This window comes from Girardinichthys multiradiatus, chromosome 2 (assembly GCF_021462225.1).
Source record: "Girardinichthys multiradiatus isolate DD_20200921_A chromosome 2, DD_fGirMul_XY1, whole genome shotgun sequence".
Taxonomy (NCBI): Eukaryota; Metazoa; Chordata; class Actinopteri; order Cyprinodontiformes; family Goodeidae; genus Girardinichthys; species Girardinichthys multiradiatus.
In genome coordinates this window covers 51,071,925-51,099,650 of record NC_061795.1, presented here as the reverse complement: position 1 = coordinate 51,099,650, position 27,726 = coordinate 51,071,925, and the positions used below count along the sequence as shown (strand labels likewise).

Genomic DNA, 27,726 nt, shown 5'->3' with positions numbered 1-27,726 from the left:
CCAGCACACCTTCTCTCAATAACCACCTTCTCCCTGCGCTCCTCTTCCTCTTATTGTTATCAAATTAAAAGCTTTTCTGCAGAGGGTTAGTCTTGGCCCGCAGGCACTCGGTCTAGACGAGGCGTCCAGCCGGGTGGTGGAGTTTATCTACGCCTGTGTGCGTGTTCACCTCTACTTAAATAGGCTTTTTGCTCACAGAGCCAATGAACCAGGAGAAGGGTTAACTCAGTCCACCAATCAGTAGTTATGCAGGGGCTTAGCTAAGATGGAGCTGGAAGCAGGGCAGTAATCAGAGAGGGTGGGAGATGCCCCCTGGGCCTGAAAGCAGCTGAACCTGATACCAGGTCTGGGTTAAAATACAGATTGCTTTTTCAGAGAGTGATTATAGGTGGAAAATGGAGAGCTGGAGGAGAGGCCTCGGCTTCAGGGGATGATGTCAATTTATTCTTTGTAACTGCTTCTGTCACTGTGGATCCAAATCACAGGTGAGAGTGTCTCAACTGCTTTGGGGTCTCATGTACTAAAGAGTGCTCAGCTTTCATTCTAAAAGTTGTCGGTAGGAAGGTTCAGGGATGACTGTTAAATACCCGACTTGTCAGTCGGCTCCCTCTGACCAGGGACCGCAGGGTAGTGGGAACTGGAACTGGTACCGGAGACCCACGGTTCCTCCTGGTTCTCCTCTGTAACACTGAGGTCAGCTCCTGGCAGAGCTCCAAGATGATTGTCCTGGACAATCTGAACCAGCTGATGAGCCGTGCATCATCATGTCCCAGCAGGTCAGGAGGATCTCTGACTTCTTCCATTGGTGATGTCCTTCAGCTGAACCAAAGCTGCCATCGTTCCACAGTTAGGAGCAACTTTAGCAGCTATTTATGGACATGTATGATTGTCTCCAGCTGGTCCACCTTAGGAATCATCAAACCTGACTTGTTAGGAGTTCATCTGCTGATCCGACACCGTTTTATTCTCAGTGAGAATGAAAGTGTCTTTTAGATGATTCACATGCATTTATGGTCCTCAACGCTCAGACCGATGAGCATTTCCATCTACAGGTAGAGGAAGTTTCACAGTTTCCATCATTTTCTGAGGTGTGTTACGTTACTGAGGCGGATTGTAATTCAGTTTCATTGCTCTGGTTTAAACCATAAAAGCTCAGTCATGAAAGTCATGAAGAAACATCAGGTTGGATGCTCCCTGAATTAAACTGAATGGACTCATATTTTACTGGATTTAGAGGAGGTTTAGTTATCTTTAGTTTATTATTGTTGATTGAAAACGTTTGTGTGGCTGCCGCACATTTTCACAGCAGGCCAAAAATGTTTCGCCGCAACATTTTTGTGCGTAAGTACCCTTCGTACAGGAGGCCCCTGGTCTGGAAATCTTTACTTTTATTTATTTTTACTTTTCTGTGAAAATATGAACACCTTTTAAGAGACAGACAGAAACAGCAGGAATCGTGGAGTGCTTGGAGATCATCCTAATTCCTGCCTTACAGGCTAAGACACAGAAGGAGGAGGGGTATAATGGGAGGGATGTGAGGAAGGTGGGCTGCAAAGGAGAGGAGGGAGGGAGTAGGGGACACTGAAGGGATTAAATATCGGAGCCACTTTTTAAGCCGGTGGTCAGAAGAGTTGGTGAAGATGTGCTTGTTGGTGAGTTTGGGCTGCTGACTGGATAAACCACTCAATAGATCAGATCCTTTCTTCTCTGTTATGAAAGCCGGCAGGAGGACCTTGACTGTTTTATTAAAACTTCCTGCCTTCCTCCCTTCCTTCCTCTCTCTCCCTTCCTTCCTTCCTCTCTCTCTCTCCTTTCCTTCCTTCCTTCCTTCCTCTCTCTCTCCTTTCCTTCCTTCCTTCCTTCCTTCCTCTCTCTCTCTCTCTCCCTTCCTTCCTTCCTTCCTCTCTCTCTCTCTCTCCCTTCCTGCCTTCCTTCCTTCCTTCCTTCCTTCCTCTCTCCCTTCCTGCCTTCCTTCCTTCCTGCCTTCCTTCCTTCCTTCCTTCCTTCCTTCCTCTCTCCCTTCCTGCCTTCCTTCCTTCCTTCCTTCCTCTCTCTCTCCCTTCCTTCCTTCCTTCCTCTCTCTCTCTCTCTCCCTTCCTGCCTTCCTTCCTTCCTGCCTTCCTTCCTTCCTTCCTCTCTCCCTTCCTGCCTTCCTTCCTTCCTTCCTTCCTCTCTCTCTCCCTTCCTTCCTTCCTTTCTCTCTCTCTCTCTCTCCCTTCCTGCCTTCCTTCCTCCCTTCCTTCCTCTCTCTCTCCCTTCCTTCCTTCCTTCCTTCCTCTCTCTCTCTCTCTCCCTTCCTGCCTTCCTTCCTTCCTTCCTTCCTCCCTTCCTTCCTCTCTCTCTCCCTTCCTTCCTTCCTTCCTTCCTCTCTCTCTCTCTCTCCCTTCCTTCCTTCCTTCCTTCCTCCCTTCCTTCCTCTCTCTCTCCCTTCCTTCCTTCCTTCCTTCCTCTCTCTCTCTCTCTCTCCCTTCCTGCCTTCCTTCCTTCCTGCCTTCCTTCCTTCCTTCCTTCCTTCCTCTCTCCCTTCCTGCCTTCCTTCCTTCCTCTCTCTCTCCCTTCCTTCCTTCCTTCCTCTCTCTCTCTCTCTCCCTTCCTGCCTTCCTTCCTCCCTTCCTTCCTCTCTCTCTCCCTTCCTTCCTTCCTTCCTTCCTCTCTCTCTCTCTCTCCCTTCCTGCCTTCCTTCCTTCCTTCCTTCCTCTCTCTCTCCCTTCCTTCCTTCCTTCCTTCCTCTCTCTCTCTCTCTCCCTTCCTGCCTTCCTTCCTTCCTTCCTTCCTCTCTCCCTTCCTCCCTTCCTTCCTTTCATACCCCGAGGCACAAGTGGCTTCATTCTGTCATCACACCCAAGATAATTTACTGAAACAATCACTTTAATCCCACCACAGGGTGGTCTGGTCTTTATCTCACATCCAATCCAAGCACATTTAAATGTACTGACCACTTTATTAGGTACACCCTTAGTTGTACCAGGTTAAGCCCCCTTTTGTCTTTAGAACATGTTGACATGACATCATCACACAGTTCCTGCAGGTTGTCTGAATATCCATGATGAGAATCTGCTCTTCCACCACATCCCAAAGATGTTCTTTTGGACTCAGATTTGCTGAGTGTGGAGGCCATTGTCTTGATCTGAGCTTTGTAGCATGGAGCAATATGTTGCTGGAAGAGGCCATCATGGACCCAGTGAACATGGGTCCACTGTGGTCATGAAATGGATGGAGATGGTCAGCAACAACACTCAGGCTGTGGAGTTTAAATGAAGCTTGGATGGTGCAAAGAGGCCTAATGTGTAATGAAAACATATCTGCTGGATGGTGATGTCACCACCAGCCTGAGATGTTGATCCAAGGCAGCTTTCAGTTTGTTGCCACCAAACCCTGACCCAACCATCTGAATGCTGCAGCTGACATCCAGACTCATTAGACTAACATTTCTCCAACCTGTTATTGTCCAGTTCTGGTAAGTGTGGGTCTACTGTAGCTTCAGTTTCTTGATCTTAGCTGACATAAGTGGTACTTCTGCTGGTGTAGCCCATCTGCATCAAGGCTCCAAATGTTGTGTTCAGAGATGAGGTTCTGCAGACCTTTGTTTGAGCTACTGTAGCCGTTCTATCATCTGGAACCAGTCAGTCCATTCTCTGACCTCAGCAAGACATTTTCCTCAACTCAGCTGCTGCTCCTTGGATGTTTTCTCTGTTTTAGACCATCTTCTGTAAACCTGAGAGATGGTTGTTGGTGAAACTCCCAGCAGACCAGCAGGTTCAGACCAGCCTATCCAGTACCAACAACCATGCTACATTCAAAGTTACTTAAATTCTTTCTTCCTCATTTTGATGCTCAATTTGAACTTCATCAAGTCGTCATCTTAATGTCTAGATGAATAAATATGGACCATCAGTGTGGGTCCTCATGGTGTGTTCTGTTTGTTCTGGCAAGCCAGAATATCCGTGTCGGAAACAATAAACTGAACATTCTCTGAAGTTGGAGACTCAGAGGTCTCCGAGTCAGTATGGCTGCTGTGCATGTAAACAGCTTATCATTAAAAAAGAGACACATACATTAGTGAGCTTGTTCCTTTACTGTGTGAACTCACGGTTAGCTAGTAATGCTACTAGTAGTTAGCCTGGTCAGCCAGAACAGCAATTAGCAAATCCCACTGGTTTTCTGACTGGCTCCATTTAGGTGTGACGTCATTCTCAAATCTGAGTTCAGACATCCAAGACAAACCAACCTCAGCATCAGTTTATGCTTCTCTCTGCGCCTTTTCATAGCAGAGCCTTTGGGCTTCGCGGGTAGACAACGCTGTCAGAAAAATAAAGAGCATTTCCTGTCTAGAGAAGCACAGACCTGAATGAATCCACTGATACTGAAAACAGTTTTCTTTTTGAACTAGTGACTAAAATCAGCAATTTCCCCTTGATCGGCTGTGATTGATGATCTGCAGATCAAATCAGTTTTTTCTTCTTTAAATACATCAAAACAGGAAACTCCAAACACCCCAACAAACAGCATGTTCTTGTTGTGAGCTTAATAAAATGGTTAAAGACGTGTGTTTTGATGCATTAATAGGTTGTAGGAATCAAACCTACAACCATTATCGAGGCGCCAGCAGCACAGAATTAGACCAACGTTCGCATAAATAAGTTTGCAGGTGTTTGAGTTCCTAGAAAGAAACCTGAATCTGAAGGTCAGAGCTCAGAGAAATAGTAAATCCTTTATTTAGAGGCTGCTGCTTTGTACCTGTTAGTTACCTGTTGCTGTTTAGAAACTTAAACCTTTTCTGGACCCTGTTCTATAATTAGAATAAATGCAGAGAGATGGAAATATTGCTGTGCTGTAAAACGAGAACTCACATCTACTTACAAACACCCTCTGAAGTTTTATTTTGTTCTAAATAAGTGAAGACAGGTTGGCCTTTGCTTAGATATTGTTATGAAAGAGCCATCCTGGGCCTGATGTCTTTCACATCTTGGCTTAGTTGGGTCGGAGGTCACAACAAGGGATGTGGGCTTAAAATTATTGGCTACCTAAACATGAAAACTGCCAAGGGGGGGGGGACCTTTGGAAAGAACTGGACCTTCTGCTTGGTCAGAGTTGCCTTTCAAGAGAGCAGAAACCAAATTCAAATCCGACAGTTTATATTGGTAGGTGAAATTTACTGACATTTAAAAGTTTAAAGGTCAGGAATGTTGTAGAACTTTGTTAAAGTTCTGGATGAAATGGATGGATCGCTGTCAAACGTTTTGAAGATAATGCAGGACTGAGAAACAGTGATGGCCTCTAGGCAGGTCCACTTCATTTCAACTTTGCTGCATTCAGATCAAAAACAAAGGTGTCTACAGGCAGTTGGCTTGAAGCAGGTCCTCTTGTTTCTGCTCTCGGACAGTTGGGTCCATTAATGCGCCAGAGCTGAATGGGAGAAAGTGGTAAGGCGTATTCATCACTTCCTGTTCTCACTATTGCACTCGGTGAATTGTTTGGTGTGTGAAGCTCTCTCGTTTGATCTGATTTCTCTCTACTGTGATATCTCTTACTTGTTCTAATACATAAGCACGTTAAAACACATACTTTCTGTTGCTGTATTTAACGTTTGGGGACTTTCCGTGTTTTACACGTTTTTTTCTAGTAGTGGTAAGGGGTCGTTAGCTTAGCGTTAGCTTTACCTCCACCATGGCTACCCGTTTTGCTGTTCTGAGTCTCCTCCTCCCTCTTGCTCTCTGTGTCAGATGTTCAGTTACTCCTCTGCCTCCTTTAGTGATAATGGGACGTGTAATAAATGTAGCTTTGGAGGCGAGGGTGTCGGAATTGGAAGCCCGGCTCCACGCTGTTGAAAAACCAGCAGATATCCGAGGCCCCTTAGCCAGCGTGGAGCCACCGAGGGTAGCTCCCCGTAGCAGTCCTCCAGCAGAGCCCGCACAGCCCACAGGTCACCACCAACCCGTCTGCGTTTCTAATGGTGCGTTCACACTGTACGCGGTTTCTGCGAAAGAAGCGCCCAATTTACATGTTATCCCTATGTAGAGGCGCGTTCAAGAGCGGCGCGTTGCGGTGCGAAGGACACGGAAGGTGCGCCAAGCGAAGCGGGAGAGGAGCGGCGCAATGGACTAGTTGAAAAATCTGAACTTTTTCCTAAATTCGCGTCGCGTCAACCAATCAGGGACTGGATTTGGCCGTGGCTGTGACGTAGGGTGAAGGACCAAAGCGGAGAAGAAGCGGTTGTCAATGATGGAGGACCAGATCATAGTGGCGGTGTGCGGCAAGCCAGAGTTGTATGATTCAACTAATTACTTTTACCGAGACAAGTACAGAAAGGACCTGGCCTGGTTATGTTTAGGCACAAATATCTTATATTTAGGAGATGTGGACATTAAAAATCAGCAATTTTTTTATTGAGCTGAGATTCATTTACTCACCGAAGACAGATGGACAGGCGTTCAGCAGCGAGGATATAGCGCTGGTAGACCGCGGTGAAGTTAGTTTGAAGTTGGATGTTCAAGCTCCGCAGAGTTAGCGGCATCTAGCTCACGGTTGATCCGATTCAGGCACTCAGATTTTCCACGATTGTTTGTTTCGGAAACTTATTGACGGTCCTTAGTGAACCACCGCGCGTCAACAGAGAGCAGCTAGCCGAAATCTGGGTGCCTGACTCAGATCGGCCGTGGGCTGGATGCTGCTGGCTCCGCGGAGCTTGAGTGTCCCGTGTCCGGCTTCGGGCTGGCTTCACTGTGGTCGCCGGTAGTTGGTGTCCCGGAGGCCGATTCGTCTCCCAACGCGGGTTAGCAGATCTTCGAACTGGGTCCTGGATAGACGGAAGTACCGCTGAAATCGACCGTCATCCAGACGCAGCTCCTGGAGTAGGTGGTGGTACTCTCCGAACTGTTCCCGTCCCTGAAGAATCTGGTGAACCCAGGGACGTTGACGTTGGCGGCGTTTTTCGGCTCTCCTCAGGTAAAACACCGTTATTATCCGTGAAATCCATGTTCAGTTGAAACCAGCAAGCAGAAGACGGAAGCTCCTCATACTTGATGATGCGGCGAAGCGTTGTCGCTTGTTGCCAATGCCAACGCGGAGTTCTCGCGGAATGTCAAGTGGGCAAAAGCACACAAATGAGGTGAAAAATTCGCAGAATCCGCGTTCAGTGTGAACGCACCATAACAGATTTTCCCCGCTCAGCGAGACACCTGCTGAGAAGCCAACTCTGTCAGCGTGGCACTAGAGACACCAGCGACCATAGTCAAATGTCTGCCAGGGTCGAGAACTGTACGCGCTACCCACCTATTACTCTATTAAGGCAGTGTCTCGCCCACGGCCAAAATTGAATAGATTAAAAAATAATCTAAAAGTAGGAAATCATGAAAATCTAATAAAAATAAATACAACTCAGACTAAAAAGAAAAATAAAACAATTAAATGTGGCTTACTGAACATAAGATCTCTCTCTTTAAAGACTTTGCTAGTTAGTGACCTGATTTGTGACAATCAGATTGATTTATTTTGCCTCACAGAAACCTGGCTGCAGTAAGAGGATTATGTTACTATATATGAGTTAACTCCTACTAATTATTTAAATTTTCACATTCCTCGAAATACTTGGAGAGGAGGAGGAGTAGCAACCATCTTTCAGTCCGATTTATTGATTAGTCCCAGACCCATCAATAGCTACAACTCCTTTGAATATTTAATCCTAAGTTTTCCTCATCCAAATTGCAAAGCACTAAAACCTCTTCTGTTTGTTGTTTTGTACCGTCCACCAGGCCCTTATTCTAAATTGTTAGATCAGTTTTCAGACCTTTTATCTGATTTAGTGTTAAATACAGATAAAGTTATTATAGTGGGGGATTTTAACATTCATGTTGACACTGAAAGCGATAGCCTAAATATAGCGTTTAATGCTATCTTGGACTCAATTGGCTTTGCTCAAAACATTAACAAACCTACCCACCTTTGTCTTCATTCTCTGGACCTTGTGCTGACATATGGCATTGAGTATAAAGACATAATATTCTCTCATAACCCTGTCCTGTCTGACTATTTTTTAATAACCTTTGAGTTTAATTTAACCGAGTACTCCACACCTGAAAGAACATTTCATTATAGTAGATCATTATCAGGCGATGCTGTAACAACCTTTAAAGAATCTGTTCCACTTTTAATTTCCTCATTATTACAGAATGGTAAATGGTAAATGGACTGAACTTATAAAGCGCTTTTCCAGTCATACAGACCGCTCAAAGCGCTTTACACTAGAGCCACATTCACCCAATCGCACTCACTAACGCTCACACATTCATACACCGATACGCAGATCGGTAGGCAACTTGAGGTTAAGTGCCTTGCCCAGGGGCACATCGACATATGGCAGGAGGAAGCTGGAATCGAACCCACAACCTTCTGATTGCAAGACGACTACTCTTCCTACAGTGGAGGGCAATAATTTTGTTACTTCCCCTTCACAAATTGATTCTTTTGTTCATAGTGTTTCTTCATCATTGCGTGATGCATTAGACAATGCAGCCCCCTTGAAAAAGAAGGTAATTATTCATAGGAGGCTAGCTCCTTGGTTTAATTCAGAGCTGCGTACTTTAAAGCACAATGTTAGAAAATTGGAGAGAAAATGGCGCTCTACACACCTAGAGGATTCCTACTTAATCTGGAAAAATAGCCTACTGTTGTATAAAAAGACACTTCACCAAGCTAGAACATCTTATTTCTCATCATTAATAGAAGAGAACAAGAATAATCCTAGGTTTCTCTTTAGTACAGTTGCTAAACTTACACAGAGTCATAGCTCTGTTGAGCCATCCATTCCCTTAGCTCTCAGCAGCCATGACTTTATGGGATTCTTCTTAAATAAAATTGATTCTATTAAAAAGAAAATCTTTGACATACTCCTGAAGATGATTACTTCATTCTCAGCAAGTGAGACAACATTGGAAATAACTGCAGAACCTGATCTGTGTTTGGACTGCTTTGATCCTGTGGAGCTTCCTGAGTTATCAGAAATATTAGCTTCATCTAAACCTTCAACTTGTATGTTAGACCCAATCCCAACCAAATTATTTAAGGAAGTGTTCCCTCTGATTACCAGCCCCATTTTAGATATGATTAATCTATCTTTAGTAAATGGATCAGAACCACAGGCTTTTAAGGTAGCTGTAATTAAACCTTTACTTAAGAAACCTTCGCTTGATCGAGCTGACTTGAAAAATTACAGACCTATATCCAATCTTCCATTATTATCTAAAATTCTTGAGAAAATAGTTGTTAATCAAATGTGTGAACATTTATACAGCAATGACCTGTTTAAAGAGTTTCAGTCAGGTTTCAGAGCTCATCATAGCACTGAAACAGCTCTGCTGAAAGTCACTAATGATATTCTTATGGCCTCAGATAATGGACTTGTGTCTGTTCTGGTTCTGTTAGATCTCAGTGCTGCATTTGATCAAGTCGACCATAATATTCTCTTAGAAAGGCTGGAATATGCTGTAGGGATCAGGGGAACAGCGCTAGGCTGGTTTAAATCTTATCTGTCTGACAGATTCCAGTTTGTTCATGTAAATGATAAATCATCTTTAAACTCCAGGGTTAATTGTGGAGTACCACAGGGTTCAGTACTTGGGCCAATTCTCTTTACTTTATATATGCTTCCAATAGGTCAAATTATCAGGCAGCATAGGATAACTTTTCACTGTTACACTGATGATACTCAGCTTTACTTATCCATAAATCCTGATGAACCCAACCAGTTAGATAGACTACAAGCATGTCTTGAAGAAATAAAAACTTGGATGACTTTAAATTTTCTGCTTCTAAATTCAGACAAGACAGAAGTTGTCGTCTTTGGACTGGAGTCTTTAAAAAAGAAACTGCTTAGTCAATCACTTAACCTGGATGGCATTAAATTGACCTCCGGTAATAAAGTAAAAAACCTTGGTGTTATTTTTGACCAGGACATGTCATTTAAATCCCATATTAAACAGGTTTCTAGGATTTCCTTCTTTCATCTCCGGAACATTGCCAAAATTAGAAATATCCTGTCTAGGAGTGACACTGAAAAACTAGTCCATGCATTTGTTACTTCAAGGCTGGACTATTGTAATTCTTTACTATCAGGATGTCCACAAAATGCAGTTAAAAGCCTTCAGCTGATTCAAAATGCTGCAGCAAGAGTTCTGATGAAAATTAAAAAGAGAGATCATATTTCTCCTATTTTAGCTTCCCTTCATTGGCTCCCTGTTAAATCCAGAATAGAATTTAAAAATCTCCTCCTCACATATAAAGCCCTTAATGATCTAGCTCCATCATACATCAGAGATCTGATTGTTCCATATGTTCCTAACAGAGCACTTTGTTCTCAGACTGCAGGTTTACTGGTGGTTCCTAGAGTCTCTAGAAGTAGAATGGGAGGCAGATCCTTTAGTTATCAGGCTCCTCTCCTGTGGAACCAGCTCCCAGTTTTAGTCCGTGAGGCAGACACCCTGTCTACTAAGGCTAGGCTTAAAACTTTCCTTTTTGATAAAGCTTATAGTTAGAGTAACTTAGGTTATCAGGGAGGGAGCCTTCCTCCCTCCCTGTTGGATGGAGTAAGGGGGAGTCAGGTTTAGCCTAAACCGGCTCAGTTATGGTTGAGGTGCAAACACACCCTCCATTTCTGCTACCTGTATGACCTCCTTCTCTTTTCCAATGGTTATAATCAGTCTGACAGAGAGAGGTATCCCAATCATTGTGGTTTTTAGTATAACAATGACCATCAATGGGCTCTAGATGGACAAACCTTATCAGTTTATTATTTTACTTAGTGCCCCTACTCGTGACCCGTTCTGGGGTGGCCGGGCTCTGGCACTCGGTGGTTTGGTCTGGCCTCCCCACCGGCCCCGCACTGCTCCGGACCCTTTGTGGGGTGCCTTGAGACGACATTGTTGTAAATAAGCGCTATATAAATAAATAAACTGAAACTATCTGTGTAGTTATGCTGCTATAAGCTTAGGCTGCTGGAGGTTTCTTCCAGTTACAAGGGAGTTTTTCCTCTCCACTGTCGCTACATGCATGCTCAGTATGAGGGATTGCTGCAAAGTCAACACCAGTGACTGTCCACTGTCTCTACATGCTCATCCAGGAGGAGTGAATGCTGCAAGTCTCTGACTGGATGCAATCTGCTGGGTTTCCTTAGATAGAAAAATTCTTTATCCAATTTGAATAAATAACTGAATCTGACTGAACTGTTCAATGATTACGATTAATTGGAATGTATGAACCTGAATGTTGTGAAGAACCTTGAGACGACATGTGTTGTGAATTGACGCTATATAAATAAATTGAATTGAATTGAGAAAGGACACAAGGCTGCAGCCTTTCAGCAGACCCTCCTGCTGAGGTCCCACTGTTTTCATTCTCTGACGTCATCTCAGAGCAGTTCCTTCCTCTGTTCCCTTGGTGTCATCATGATGACCCCTACACCCATCCACCTAAACCCTTTGACTGCAACCAAACTATCCAAACCCCAATCATCTACATAAACCTTTATTTCTAAAAGCCTCATTAAGCATCATTACTCTCTCTGCTAGGAAACCTGCATAAAAAGCTTGGTCTGAATTAGAATCCCGCTCATAGTCATTAGTAGAGTTTTTTCTTTGTGGGCCTGTGGCTGAATAAGGCTCAGTAATGGAGCAGTGGGAGAGCTGACAAAAGCAACCATCCTCCACTTCCCCATCATCACAGCTCAGAACTAAGTGTTAAATCACATAATGTGAGTCGCAGCACCGTTTGGTAAGAGCGGCAGTGTGTGTCAGTGTCTCCAAGGCTGTGTAGATCAAGGCCATGACCAGAATACCTTGTGGAGTCCGAGGTGGAACGGAGAAAGTCGAGGAATAACTGAGAGCTGACCGTGTGTGTTTTGTTTCTTCGGCATTCAGAAGCTAAAGGCCTGAAAGCTGTGGTCTTCTTCGCTCTGGTCATTGAGGCCATATTTAAAGTAGACAAATTGATTTCTTCTTTTTGACTTAGAGGTGACTTAATGGGTGATTGATGACATGTCTGCACAAGCTCCTCTCTTCATTCTTGGACCCCATCTCTCAGTCCATCCATCCTTTCATTGACTCACGCCACTCAGGTCAAGAAAGACGCAATCATTCAATTGTGTTTGGATGAGCCCTGGTTGCTTGGGGAGACAAAACAGATTTCATTCTTCCAGCGACTGGGGCCCTTGTGTTTTCAGTGAGAAAGTCTGACAGAGCCCCAGCTGGGCCTGCAATAGAGAGCATTAACACCAAGGCTCAGCACCATCAGGGTCAGGGTAGAGACAGCTGTGGGCAGACATGTCAGAGGGATCCTTTAAGGATGCAGCTCAGGTTGACTTAAGGGTTTTAGAAGTATGGAGAAGAAATGCAGAGGAGAATAGGGTTCCTCACACCGTCTGGGTTTGTCTGGATAAACAAATGGTATTACTTATTCCACTTCCTGAAAGACCAACAAACTGCATAAGTAAAACTTAAGCTTTTTCAGATATAACTTAACTTCAGTTTCTGAGTGGGAACCTACTAAAGCTGGACAATGTATTCTGCGTACCAGTTATCCATCTGGGCTGTTTGATGTGCTGTACCTTCACTAGGGTCACTTGATGGATATTTTTAGTAGCTGAAATGACAAAGCTGTGGAAATGGCAGAAGATACATTTTCATGAAGGAAGAGTTGGGAACGTCGTACTTGATGTCTTTAGAATTTTCAGCAACAGTACCGGGTTTTCATGACATGGTGGGACCTACTGATCCCAGGTTCTGGAGGACATAATGGTCTCATCAGAAGTAAGTTTCAGTTGGATCTTCCTGCACAAATGGGCTTAAGACCAAACCCAAACTTTTAACCATAACTTGTCTTGTATGAAGTTCTGTGGTCTTTGTCTCTTAATGGAATATAGTAGACGTTCTTGGATTGTAACAAAAGGTTGCTGGACATTTTTAGTAATGTTGTGGAGCAATGAGTGTTCATTGTTTGGCCCTGCTGTGATTGGAAGGCTGTTGGAAGCAGAGGACCAAGGTCTCCTTTAGTGAGCCCGGTCTACTACAGCGCCCCCTACCTGCATGTCATTCAGAAAGCTGATTTGTCCTTTTTCTTTTCTTTCAGCCTGGTTTAAGATTGGTAAACAGTTAAATTATATTTGGGTTTGACCCGCTCCAGCCACTATGATCCTTGATATTATTGCAGTCACTCTTGAGGTTTATTAACGTCTCCCTGCACGACCTCTTGGGAAACCTTCTCATTTCTCCTGGTCCCACGGCCAATCAGTGAACAGCAGTCTGTTCACGTCACATGTGGTCCTGACCCGGCCACAGTTGGACCTGCTCAGAAGCAGGGACCAAAAAACTGGGTACTGGTAGGAAAACACAATAACGGATAAAGCTTGTAAAACGAGGTGAGTGGAGCGGAGCCGGTCTGAATAGAACCAGTAGAAAAGGGGAATAAGAGACCAAACAGCTCTCTGTTCTGTTTGGTGTCTTTACTGTAAGGCATAAAATACTGAATGGCAGGTATCATCAGTGGAAACATACCTTTACATGTGTTAACATACAACTTTTTGCTGCACACAGCTGTAGTTCATTGTAATTAGGGATGCATGATACATCAGCATTGACAACGGTATTGGCCGATGTTAGTCATTTTCATTTTGGTATTGGTCCGATAAGTAAAACTGTGCTGATATTGATTACTGATTTTAATTACTATCTTGTTGCTGTATACAGGTCCTTCTCAAAATATTAGCATATTGTGATAAAGTTCATTATTTTCCATAATGTCATGATGAAAATGTAACATTCATATATTTTAGATTCATTGCACACTAACTGAAATATTTCAGGTCTTTTATTGTCTTAATACGGATGATTTTGGCATACAGCTCATGAAAACCCAAAATTCCTATCTCACAAAATTAGCATATTTCATCCGACCAATAAAAGAAAAGTGTTTTTAATACAAAAAACGTCAACCTTCAAATAATCATGTACAGTTATGCACTCAATACTTGGTCGGGAATCCTTTTGCAGAAATGACTGCTTCAATGCGGCGTGGCATGGAGGCAATCAGCCTGTGGCACTGCTGAGGTCTTATAGAGGCCCAGGATGCTTCGATAGCGGCCTTTAGCTCATCCAGAGTGTTGGGTCTTGAGTCTCTCAACGTTCTCTTCACAATATCCCACAGATTCTCTATGGGGTTCAGGTCAGGAGAGTTGGCAGGCCAATTGAGCACAGTGATACCATGGTCAGTAAACCATTTACCAGTGGTTTTGGCACTGTGAGCAGGTGCCAGGTCGTGCTGAAAAATGAAATCTTCATCTCCATAAAGATTTTCAGCAGATGGAAGCATGAAGTGCTCCAAAATCTCCTGATAGCTAGCTGCATTGACCCTGCCCTTGATAAAACACAGTGGACCAACACCAGCAGCTGACACGGCACCCCAGACCATCACTGACTGTGGGTACTTGACACTGGACTTCTGGCATTTTGGCATTTCCTTCTCCCCAGTCTTCCTCCAGACTCTGGCACCTTGATTTCCGAATGACATGCAGAATTTGCTTTCATCCGAAAAACGTACTTTGGACCACTGAGCAACAGTCCAGTGCTGCTTCTCTGTAGTCCAGGACTGGGGAATGCGGCACCTGTAGCCCATTTCCTACACACGCCTGTGCACGGTGGCTCTGGATGTTTCTACTCCAGACTCAGTCCACTGCTTCCGCAGGTCCCCCAAGGTCTGGAATCGGCCCTTCTCCACAATCTTCCTCAGGGTCCGGTCACCTCTTCTCGTTGTGCAGCGTTTTCTGCCACACTTTTTCCTTCCCACAGACTTCCCACTGAGGTGCCTTGATACAGCACTCTGGGAACAGCCTATTCGTTCAGAAATGTCTTTCTGTGTCTTACCCTCTTGCTTGAGGGTGTCAATAGTGGCCTTCTGGACAGCAGTCAGGTCGGCAGTCTTACCCATGATTGGGGTTTTGAGTGATGAACCAGGCTGGGAGTTTTAAAGGCCTCAGGAATCTTTTGCAGGTGTTTAGAGTTAACTCGTTGATTCAGATGATTAGGTTCATAGCTCGTTTAGAGACCCTTTTAATGATATGCTAATTTTGTGAGATAGGAATTTTGGGTTTTCATGAGCTGTATGCCAAAATCATCCGTATTAAGACAATAAAAGACCTGAAATATTTCAGTTAGTGTGCAATGAATCTAAAATATATGAATGTTAAATTTTCATCATTACATTATGGAAAATAATGAACTTTATCACAATATGCTAATATTTTGAGAAGGACCTGTATAAGTAAAGATTCACCAAGGGTACGGTGGAATCTTGAGGGTGTGAATATATATAAGTCTGAGTGTGTTTGCAAGAATTAGACTGTCAACACTGATAGAAGCACCATTGTCCTTGAGAAGAGAGGTGGAAGTTTTATCAATCGGCTGCATAGTCCTATCATCACACAGCTGGTAGGGGAGTGCTGGGGAAGAGCGTCGTGTTTATATAACATCCAGGAGATATTTTGTCGTTAGCCAGTTAGCAGAAGTTGCCAAGGCCACATTGGGGCGCCAGATTTAGAAAAATAATAAATGTTGTGGTTCAGGCGGTTGTGAATTTCCAACCACCTTAAGAGTTTTACTGGTATGTCTCAATTGCAAATCCAAATAGCCAAATTTCTGGTACTTTCTGCAGATCTGGAACGTACAACTTCTCCAAGATTATATCCTTGAACCTCTGAGTCCAACCGCTGCCAGGCTGCGATTCTGTTCAAGATTCGTGTCCAGCTTGCGATTCTGCTCTCTTAACATTTCAGTCTGAGTGTTGATCGCTCTACAGACTCCATCTAACATCGCAGGAAGCTTTGGAACGCTTTGAACAGCCGCCCATGTTTTGCGAATCACTCGATAAGCCAAGAAACCACCAACTCCAAAAAGCAGAAATCCTGTTATCAAAAGTCCAAATATGTACACATCTTTCGACTGACATTGTAGTCAGGAACACAATCTTCCACTGTTGCCAAGAATCCATTGTGTATCCAGAGAAGAACGTCCCACCTGGACAAGAGGGTCTCCTTTACCCTGTCTTCCCGTAGGAAAAAAACTCATTTGATCCATTACGTTGAGAGTCCAGCTGACCAAATCCATAATTTACAAGTTTGGAGGATATGCAAAGCGAGGCTCTGAGAAAAATACAGACAAAAAGCAGAAGCAGGGATCAGCAGGGAGGAGGGAGAGAAAACGCGTGTCGTCCACCGAGAGCAAGAGAAAAAAAAAGAAGGTGTTTCACGGTGTTAAAAGGGGAGTGAGCTATATACGATATATAATATCGGTAAATATCGGTTATCTGCCATAATAACGATATTAATATCAGATATCGGTATCGGCCTAAATTTTGATATCACTGCTTCCCTAATAATAATGTTTATGCTGCCAAGCTTCCACCTTTATGCTCCACATTTCAATTCAATTCAGTTTATTTATATAGCACCAATTCACAACACATGTCGTCTCAAAGCTCTTCACAACAGGCAGGTTCATACATTCCAATTAATCGTAACCATTGAACAGTTCAATCAGATTCAGTTATTTATTCAAATTGGATAAAACGTTTTTCTATCTAAGGAAATTTCGTAACTCTGGTCTTCTTGGTTTCACAGGCTGCTGTATTTCCAGCTGGTATGTTAGAACATGTAGGACAACTGTTTGTCATACATGAAACAGAACCCTCTCCCTCCTGTCCTGCTGCTTCCCCACTGGCAAACTGGGTCAGATGCATGCTCTTTGTCTCTGTAGTGGTCTGCTGGTTTGTTTTGGTCCTGCTTTATGTGCATCCTTCTCAAAGCTACAGGACATGTATCCTTATACCAATAATATTATTGTTCTTGTGATGACTATATTCCTGTTTCTTTCTCCTTTCCCCCTTAGATCCACAATGCTGATAAGAGAATGCATTCTTCAGGTCATCTGAGACATCTTCATTTCTTTGCTGCTGTCACCCAAAGACGGTCTGTAGGCCCCACTGGGGCTCCATCGTTCATCCTGACCTCCACCCCTCACCCTCATCCAGGTCCCTCCCATCTCCCCCACCCCCAATAGTGGCCATCCCAGAGGGGAGGTAAGGTGAGCCGTCCCCGGTAAATATGCCTGGATGGAGGTCTCAGGGGCGTCTCATCCTGCTGAACTCCCTGACATGTGGCCTGGAGATCTGCGTGGCAGCTGGGATCACATACGTGCCCCCGCTGCTGCTGGAGGCTGGAGTGGAGGAGCGCTACATGACCATGGTGCTAGGTGAGATTAAGTGAAAGGACTCTGATTATTACACTTATTGGCCTCCTTATTACACAGCTCAGTGATTTATTAGCCTGTATAAAGATGATGAAAATCCCAACCGTCCATCACAGAATGTGTTCTGTCGGTCAGAAATAGGCTTGGTTTCATGCCGCCGTATCCACTCCTGGCAACAGGTAGCCGAGGGAAACATTTAAAGTCTTTGAAGAAAATGTAACCAAATCAGATATTGTTTTATTGCTGGTGTAATCAGATTATTTCTTTATCTTGCACATTAAAAACATAAAAAAAAAAAAAACCCGGGGTTGGTCCAGTTGGCTGATGGTTCTGGTTTTGCACCGAGATGCAGATAGATCCTGCTACTAAACTTCTGTAAAACAAAGTCTCTGAATGTATTAATAATATGTAATTGTTCAGCAGTTATCGTATCATTTATGGGATAATGATCATGAAACCAACTTGTTTGCAAACCTGAATAACTAGCAGGACGGTTGGGATCGCTGCTGTTAACGTTTGGTTCCATGAGAGCATAAATAAATATCATTATATCCAAAAATATAATAAAATTCAATTCAGTTGTGTGTTGAGCCATGACATTACTGAGCTGATTGTATTTGATGATGCATTCATCAGTATTTACGTTTACTGGGCTCAGCCAATCATTTTTTATCATTATTGCAATAAATACAACAAAATATAGTGATAACATTTTAGTTATTCCAGTCATCCTTATTCCCCATGCAGTATTACAATATATTAGATAATGGTGAAGTAGACTGTAGTAAAGGTTTATTGGACACTGCAAAGCTTACTAAAGATCCCAATAAATTCCATATTTTACTTGAAAAGATGATTTTTCAAGCTTAAGTTTTTGCCTGTTAAGACTAATGTTAAACATTTCGATTGTAGCTGATGTTAATATTGATAAACACCAGTGAAGAGAGCAGTCGGTTTGAATGTTGTTTGCATATTTATTCTGTTTGGAGCTACTTTCTGTTTAGTTTTATGCAAATCACTCTTTCTGTGATAAAAAGTTTTTTGTTTTTTTTTAATCCTGAAAGTCCTGCAGAGAAAATAAGTTTTTAAAGCAGCAGCCATCAGCTGCAGACAGCAGTGCTTTTTATAATGGTAAGTTGAGAGTAACTACAGGGACATACATTCCGCTGTTAGTGTTTCTGTGAAGCTCCTCTTCCTCAAACAGATCAACCTATTTAAAACAAAGAAGAAGCTTACATGCATTTAATCTTCGTTTTTAATTTTCTTTCTGAATGGAAAAGAACCAGTATAGTTGATTTACTCTGGGAAGAAACATGAACGGTTGAAACCACAGCGACAGACTCTGGATCATTGTAAGGTCTTCCTAACATATAATTCATTTCTTTTTCTCTAGTGGTGTAGTTGTAGTCCAACAGGCATCTTTATTTAAATGCTTCTTTATTTGAGTCGGTTCTTTTGTTGTTTCTATTCTCAGGTGCTTAAATAGAAGCCATTAGCATCATATAGGATGCATATCGCTGCACTGTGTGAATGGTTGGTCCTCAGTGAAGGCGTCTACTGAGACGTTACCACAACGATGAACTGTTTTATTACACTCTTCCTGTGTGTCCACATTTTATTATACAGCTCTGATATCATGTTATTCTTGCTGCTCTGTAATCTCAAAATGGAAAACAAGCAAATTTTCCAGTTACTGAACGGGTCTTTAAACAGTCACACACACTGTGCCCTGGGAGGCTAATTTCTCACAGTGGTGGTGTCAGATTTACAACATTACTTTATCTTCTAGATCAAGATGTTATCTTCTAGATGTTGTTTTGCTGATTCACTCCCCAGTGGTAACCTTCATCCTCTGGTTTGTCCTCAGTGGAACAAGATTGCTGCTGCAGTCTAAATCTATCCTCGTCGTTGCGTTCTGCGGGCGAAGGGCTAGACGGCTCTCCAGTCTGTGAACCGTCATGTGCACATCTGGACACAGAGGCTTGAAAGCGTGTGCGTTGGCGTGTTTCAGCACGTTGTGGGGAGAGGGTCTGAGTCTTTGGGCTGTAGATGGTGTTATGATGGACCTCAGCAGCTGCAGCTGGAGGTAACATGTTGGAACAGCTGAAAGCTTGGCTCTAGTCTGTTTACCTGCCATCCTATCCCCCAGCTTTCTGACAGCAGACTTCAGGCTACGTTTGTGTAAAAGTGCCAAAGAGCAACGGTTCATCTTCAGTGGTCACATATCCATATTCATAGTATGTTTTACAGCTCCTCAGTACTTTACCTTCACTGGTGCTCTCTGATAGGGTTAGGGTTAGGGGTTAGGGTTAGGGTTTTCATGAAAACATCTGAGTTTTCATGGCAACGACTGAAAAAGATGCTCCTCTAGTTCAATATTTTCCATCATCTTCTCTTAAATGGTAAATGGACTGAACTTATAAAGCGCTTTTCCAGTCATACAGACCACTCAAAGCGCTTTACACTAGAGCCACATTCACCCAATCACATTCACTAACGCTCACACATTCATACACCGATACGCAGATCGGTAGGCAACTTGAGGTTAAGTGCCTTGCCCAGGGGCACATCGACATATGGCAGGAGGAAGCTGGAATCGAACCCACAACCTTCTGATTGCAAGACGACTATTCTTCCTACTGAGCCACAGTCGCTTCATATCATAAAGGTTTACAAGGCTGCTTTTAACAGTCCAAATCTACACCAAAGAAAAGATTAGTTTTGGTTTTCTGCATGTCTTGATGCACCCAGCGCACCGTGGTGATTTCTAGCAGTAGAAGTTGTGGCCCAAGTGTAGAGAGGCTTCGGTGCTCTACTCTGCTGTCCACGGTTCGAGTCACAACCACGGCGACCTGTGCTCCATGTCTTCCGCCTCTCTTCACCCCATTTCCAAAAGGCCACTAGTGCCAGAAAACAAATGTTTAAAAAAAGAAAATAAAGCCCTGTTATGTCTTTTATTTATGTGTGTCACATCTAATGTGCTCTCCTTCTGAAGTTTGGACGTTTATTGGGATTGAGGGCATACAATTCAGTGGTCTGCTTCATCAGGACAGGCTTCTTTACATTTGCCAAGTCTTGTTTTATTTATCCGATCAGAATTTTCCATCTCTTAAACCAATCTGATTGTTTTCAGATCCAAAGCAGAACTAAATTCTGTCTATGCCTTCATTAGCGTTGTGATTGTGTCCCCGTTAACTCCCAGCTAAGTCACTCACAAGACTGTCTGATTTTCTTCACAGTATCTGTGTTATTATGACCCTGGTGGAGTTTCTGCTGGACAGCTGCTTCGACTCAATGTTAACGAGGTTAGGAAGGTCACCTGAAACTGGCATAGCTTCTAAGGACATATCTGTCTCCTCATGTACTTCCACAGTCTTAATGCGATGTCTTGCTCCTGCTGAAGATGAGTAATGTTTAGTGTCTGCATGTTTATTCTTAGTTATCACTCCTTGATAATTCAGCTTGTAACACATTTATTTGCTGCTCCAGTTCATTTTCTACAGTCAAAAATTATACAAAAAGCATTTTTTTTCACTAATATGTGCTTTGCGTTGAACATTGAAAGATATTAAATTGGTTTCACGTCTGTGCAGCTCTTCTCCTGCACTCACCGCTTTCTGAGCACAGCTTGCAGAGCAGAGGTCATCACACAGACCGACAGAGAGCTGCAGCAGCCAGTACAGTCTCTCTTTACTGTGAACATTTGTGCTAGAAAGCACTGTCAGCTGTCTGTGTTGGATCTTTGAAGCAGTGACCTTGTCCAGCTGCTCGATGAAGTTATGGATCAGTTTGAGTGTCTTGTTGGTGAGTCGTATTATTTTGAGCTTGTGAGAAAATGTGTCTGAATCCATCTACAGCTCTGTGATCTGCTGAGGAAGGTGAAGACAAAGATTTTATGACCCAAAGGAAACTCGTGTTGGTGTAAACTTTATTCTGGAGTAATTATTTTAAATCTCTTTGGGTTTTTGGAAGATTCTGCTTTCTTTTCCATTGTATTCCAGATTTCTTCCTTAATTCTGTGTTCCTCCATCACTGGATGGTGTTTGTGGGTCTCTAAGCTCCTCTGGTATTTCCCTGGTTGTCTCCACAGGTATCGGACCAGTTCTTGGCCTTCTTTTTATCCCCCTGATCGGCTCAGCCAGCGATCAGTGCAATAGCAGTTATGGCAGAAGGCGGCCATTCATCTGGCTGCTGTCTCTGGGAGTTCTTCTGGCACTTTTCATCATTCCCAAAGCTGATCTTCTGGCAGCACGTCTTTATCGTGGAGAACGCACCCTGCAGGTGGGAAAGCATACTTGTTACCTGTTAAGCTTTTCAAGTATCGGGGGTAGATCCACAAACATTCTGCAGTGTATAAGTCTGTTATTCAGTCTACATTCAGGTTTATTGCAGGAGGACATATTTAGGTTTAAGGAACTGATCATTTCTGCATGTTTGAAGCAAACAGATGTTTTTTTTATTTATGGAGGCGAATCAAAAGAAAAACAGAAATGTTGCTGATGTGGATCTTTTATATCTTTAGGGTTGAAAATGTTTGAATTAAATTAAACTCTGTCTTTAATTTGTTCCAGGTGGGCTTCCTTATTCTTGGTGTGGGCCTGCTTGACTTCTGTGGGCAGGTGTGTTTCACCCCATTGGAGGCCCTGTTGTCAGATCTGTACCGGGAGGAGGAAGACTGCAGCCAAGCCTTCGCTATGTTCTCTTTCATGGTCAGCGTGGGAGGCTGCGTGGGGTATTTGTTACCTGCAGTGGACTGGAGTCGCAGTCTGCTCTCTGTTTACCTGGGAGGCCAGGCCGAGTGCCTGTTTTCGCTCCTCATCCTCATCTTCGTCACCAGTGTGATCATCACAATGAAGGTGTCTGAGGAGACTTCCTGTGCCAGCAGCAGCCCGACTGGATCAGGGTCCTTCCTGGAGTCGAGTGCTGGCACAATGGAGGCTGGTTGCTGTGGACCTCCACGTTCCTGCTTCTACCTGCTCAGGTGCAAGCTAAGGCTTTTGAAGGCTGGACCCCTGCTCTGCTTACTGAGAACCTGCTGGACCATGACCCCAGCCATCTTCTGGAGCTATTGCCACATCCCGCAGGTCATGAGGCAGCTGTGCATGGCCCAGCTCTGCAGCTGGATGGCTGTGATGTCTTTTATGCTTTTTTACACTGACTTTGTGGGAGAAGGTCTGTATGATGGAGTACCCAGTGCGTTACCAGGAACCATGTCTAGGCAAAGATATGATGAAGGTCAGATTTTTTCTTTATGCAATATTTTGATTATTGATTATTATGGAGGTTGGGGTGGTGTTGCCCGGGGCCCTTGGCTTGCCAGCAGGGGTGCTTGGAGCAGGGCTGTGCAGAGCTTGCACTGTATTGATGTGTCTTTATCAGCTTTACAGGGTGGAGCTCCTCTGTGGGGGTGTGCCCTTGTGGAGAGGGGATTCATGGCCTCTGTGTTGGGGGGCATGTGGTTATCTGTGTTCTGATTGAGGGGTTCCCTGTGAAGAAATTCAAGTACTTGGACCTGGGAGTATAGAGTATGTATGGGGAGAGGGAGTGTGTGATTGTGACTGTGTGCCTGTTCTCGGTCTTGGGCTGCTCCCACTCCTGGATCAGCTTAGGCCCCCCATCAAATGTTGGGGTCCTAATAGCGTTAGCCGTAATGCTCCACTTGTGAAAGTAAATCTGTTGGGCTTGTTCTTGGCACTCAGACAACAATCCTGAGGTGTCTTCTGCTGGACAAGGTAAACTTCTTCAGTCTCTTTGTGATTGAACAGACATGGACTGTCACATGAACTGCACCAAGAACCAGTTGTAGGTCCAATATTCATCAGTTTCCATGATGCTTATCAGATGCTGAACTCTTCTTCGTCTTCCTCATCCATATGTCCACTCAGCTTTGAAGTATTTGTGCTCTAACCGTGCTAAACAGGATGTCCTAATGTTCTTCTGGAGAAGACAGACAGAGAGGATGTTCCTGAATGACCACTTGCAGAATATTGAAGAAAAAACTGAAATGATGAAAACATCTGATCTTGTGAACCTCCTGTTGTGTTAAGAAATGTCCATCTGCCTCAGTTTGCTTCCTCAGCCCTCAGGTGTGTATCTTAGAAACATTGGAGAGGTCAGCCATCGTCGTTCCTGTTCACTGATCTTCAGCACCATGTGGAGTCTCTCTGAACCTCAGTGTGGGATTATATTAAACTATAAGCTTCATACAGAATAAACTGAGCAGGTCTGTGGTCACAGGTGACTTCTGTTTTCAGTGTATTTTCTACAGTGTTGTAGCGTCCAGTAAGAGTGAAGCTGAAGAAAACGAACAGCTTTTAATTATAATGGAGCCAGTTTTTCTCCTTATCTTCTGTTGCCGTTTCACTGAAACTGCTCCCAGCTCCTCTGGGTTCTCATCGAGGTCTAACTTGTGCATCTCTGTCGTAGTTTCTCCCTCTTTCTAATTTCCCACACCAGTCTGTTGAACGGCCCTTCCTGGACTCCGAGGAATGTGACCCTCAAAAGAACCTGGTGACAGAGAACATGTTCATTCAAGTCAGGTAGACATCCAGGGCAGCGCGCCAGTCTGAGGTCTTTCTGGGGTTTGATGGTGTGATGTGAACCACAGTGGAAGTTATTAATCAGCATCTCTGTAATCTTCGTTATCTTTTTAATCTTTTCTCTTGAACAGCAGTTGTTGTTGTTATATAATCATCTTCATATTGCTGATTCTGGCTCAGTTTCATATTATTGGGATTACATTTTAGTTCTCAGCTGGAGTAAAGTGATCCACTTACTCGTTGGTGAGTTCTGCGCCAGTACTGAACGTCTGACCCAACCTGTGCACAGAGAGCATGCTCAGGTCCAAATAAAAGCAGACTAGAATAGAATAGAAAAGACGTTGAGTGGAAATTTGAAATTCAAATAATTGTTTGTCTTTGAGGTTTAAAGTGACAAATACAACAATAATTGGACTGAGGTGCAGAACTGACTCATTCTTCTTCTGTGGTATTTCTTGGCTGTTTTTCTGTCTTTCAAGGCAGAAAAGGTTCAAAATGTTCCTCTGAGTGATTGGACAGGATTTGGGTCATGGAAGCTCAGTCTGCAGCTCAGTAAGGAAGCAAACATGTATTAATCTAATTTTGCAAAGGAATTCGCAGCTCTTTCTCTGTTGTTTGGACTTCACATTCCACCTTGGTCAGTTGCTAAGAGCTCTATCAGATGCTTGCTGTCTGGCTTGCGAACTGGGCCAGACTGAGGCCAGAAGGCAGATTACCACAGTGAACAGGGACGGGGCCCGTCTGCTTCAACGTCTCCAGGATTTATTTAAAGTTAATGGTGTGCTATGGTCCCAGACCCAGATCTCTGGGAGTCTCATGTTTCTGCCTGTTTATGAATACGAGTAAACAAAAGACTTTCTGTCTGGAGGTTTGGATGTTGGCTTGGCTGGACATCTCTTGTCCACAACTTCCTTTATAGGTGACTCCACAGATTTCCTGTCAGATATACTTCTGGAATCTGGCTCTGCCATTCCAGAACTTTAATTTTCCTCTCATGAAGTTCTTCTGTTCTGCTCTAGCAGACACATGTATATTTTGGGTCAAAATGGAACTGTTTGTAATTTAATGCACCCTGACCGAAACCTTGGTTCCATCTGGAGAAAGCTGATCCCAGATCATGATGCTGCCACCAAAACGCACCGTTTGAGTAGAGTTTAATGAACTCCACCTGTTTACGTTTGTGATGGTAGGACCCAGTTTTGTTTTTTCTTACATCACACCAAAACAACTAGTTGACCAGTAGATGATGTTGTAATGGAAACGGTTGTTATGGAGACTTGTTGAACTCAAAACGCCTGTCTGAGCTGCAGTGGTTTTATGGTTCATTTACATTTGCTTTATACCGTCGGGTCGTTTCCCTACTGAGTAACTGTTTTAAATTAAAGGTTGATATTTTCTGTGAGAGATCATGCTGCTGCAATGAAAACTCAATTTATTTAAGGCTTTTCACACATCTTCAGCGGGGTGCCAATAGCTGTGGCTGGTGCTGTAGATCAGAGCAGTCTGTTTACCATTTTGAACAGAATGTCGTAATGTTGCACAGGTTCTGATACAGATTTTCTTCTTGTTTCAGGAATCCGAATAGGCAGTTTGGGCCTTTTTTTGCAGTGTGCTACCTCAACCTTCTTCTCTCTGGTCATGAGTCGGCTGGTTCGCCGGTTTGGGTCACGGTGGGTCTACCTGAGCAGCATGGTGAGCTTCACAGTCTCTGCTTTGGTCATCTGCCTGTCCAAAAGTGTTGTCTTGGTTACAACAATGGCGGCACTCACTGGCTTTGCATATGCAACGCTGCAGACTCTACCTTACACCCTGACCTGCCATTACCACAAGGAGAAGGAGGTAAAATCATCTTTACACCCAAACACAGCACGTGGACCAATGCACATTAGTTATTAAACTTGTTGTTTGTGTGTCTCATTTCAGGTCTACATGCCAAAAGGGATAACTAAAAGCATGCATACAAATGGCATGACTTATCTGAGTCCTGCGCAGGAAGAAGAGGGAGTCCAAAATCACAAAACAGCTCCTTACAAGCATCCTCTCCTCAGCCAGGACGGGTATGAATACTTTCCCATCCAGCAAAGCCCGAACAGCTCGCTTCACTGCTCAGGTGGCCCCGAGCAGGACGAGGCCGAGCCAGGATATGAAAAACGTGGCGTGGGCTTGGACTTTGCCATCTTAGACAGCACATTTCTCCTCTCTCAGGTTATTCCAACCCTCTTTGTGGGGACCATTGTTCAGTTTGCTCAGTCTGTCACCGCCTACATCGCCAGCTCGGCCGTCTTTGGAGCTGTTGCCATCTACCTTGCTTCGCACATCGTCTTCGACCAAAAAGACCTCAGAAGCTAAGACTTTGTTACTAAAGATGAAATCATCAATAATTTTTCATTCAGGTTGCTCAGACAGAACTTAACCATGCACTACTTTTTCCAGAATCTCTTGAGCTGTTACATTCTCTAGCAGGTAAGGGGCTTACGTCACACCTGAAATACCAGCCTGTAGGCCAGGTGTAATACGCTGAACTGAAAGCTGTTAAATGTTAGAAAACTTTATTTCTGCCATCTTTGTCCTCGGGTACCATCATCCAGATTTATTGTAGAACCCAGCAGCCTCTAATTAAAAGCAGCTGTTTTATGTTCTGGGTTTGATCAGGCCTAATGTCCAGGCAGTTCTGTTGACGGGTTCTGGTGTTTTTTAACATGGTTTTCTCATGGTGGTAAAGATGTCCCACCAGTGAGTCTGAAACTGTCTCCTGTGTTTCCTGAAGGCACCTCTGTCCTGTCTTGATAGGCCAGGCTGTGAGGTGATGTTTGACCAAAATACATTTTAGTTACATTTAGGTTGAGTTTTAGGCTTTAACTCCCTGATGGCATCAGTACCACTGTTACCTCATTAAACTGTTATACAGGGTTTTCTCTGGCTTACTGTGCTCAGCTCTCTCTGATGAGTAAACTGACCTTAAACATAAAAATACATGAACAGCATCAAACAGAGCTGCAGTATTTATATATACACACAAGAACAAGTATTTGTGTGTATGTATCTATACAGTACAGACCAAAGGTTTGGACACACCTTCTCATTCAAAGAGTTGTCTTTATTTTCATGACTATGAATATTGTAGCTTCACACTGAAGGCATCAAAACTATGAATTAACACATGTGGAATTATATACTGAACAAAAAAGTGTAAAACAACTGAAAATATGTCTTATATTCTAGGTTCTTCAAAGTAGCCACCTTTTGCTTTGATTACTGCTCCACACACTCTTGGTATTCTGTTGATGAGCTTCAAGAGGTTGTCACCTGAAATGGTTTTTACTTCATAGGTGTGCCCTGTCAGGTTTAATAAGTGGGATTTCAAGCCTTATAAATGGGGTTGGGACCATCAGTTGTGTTGTGCAGGAGGTGGATACAGTACACAGCTGATAGTCCTACTGAATAGACTGTTAGAAAAAAAGCAGCTAAGTAAAGAAAAACGAGTGGCCATCATTACTTTAAGAAATGAAGGTCAGTCAGTCCAAACAATTGGGAAAACTTTGAAAGTGTCCCCAAGAGCAGTCGCAAAAACCATCAAGTGCTACAAAGAAACTGGCTCACATGAGGACCGCCCCAGGAAAGGAAGACCAAGAGTCACCTCTGCTGCGGACGATAAGTTCATCCGAGTCACCAGCCTCAGAAATCGCAGGTTAACAGCAGCTCAGATTAGAGAACAGGTCAATGCCACACAGAGTTCTAGCAGCAGATACATCTCTAGAACAACTGTTAAGAGGAGACTGTGTGAATCAGGGCTTCATGGTAAAATAGCTGCTAGGAAACCACTGCTGAGGACAGGCAACAAGCAGAAGAGACTTGTTTGGGCTAAAGAACACAAGGAATGGACATTAGACCAGTGGAAATCT

At 43.7% G+C, this 27,726-nt stretch overlaps 1 protein-coding gene across 4 annotated transcripts in view; it reads left to right on the top strand.

Annotated features, from left to right (window-relative positions):
* slc45a3 (solute carrier family 45 member 3) overlaps nt 1-26,734 on the top strand; it is a 33,797-nt gene extending 7,063 nt beyond the window's left edge. For 2 of the 4 annotated variants that reach the window (XM_047384676.1, XM_047384669.1), the window contains 5 exons: nt 16,926-17,288; nt 21,376-21,566; nt 21,857-22,520; nt 25,398-25,663; nt 25,748-26,734. In XM_047384676.1, the coding sequence (XP_047240632.1) occupies nt 17,141-17,288; nt 21,376-21,566; nt 21,857-22,520; nt 25,398-25,663; nt 25,748-26,173 (1,695 nt within the window). In that variant the 5' untranslated portion in view covers nt 16,926-17,140 and the 3' untranslated portion in view covers nt 26,174-26,734. Of the gene's footprint in view, nt 1-16,925; nt 17,289-20,524; nt 20,591-20,878; nt 21,090-21,375; nt 21,567-21,856; nt 22,521-25,397; nt 25,664-25,747 lie in introns of those variants that run through there. The other 2 variants (XM_047384696.1, XM_047384686.1) reach the window with 2 other exon arrangements.
* Nucleotides 26,735-27,726: the final 992 nt, after the last annotated feature.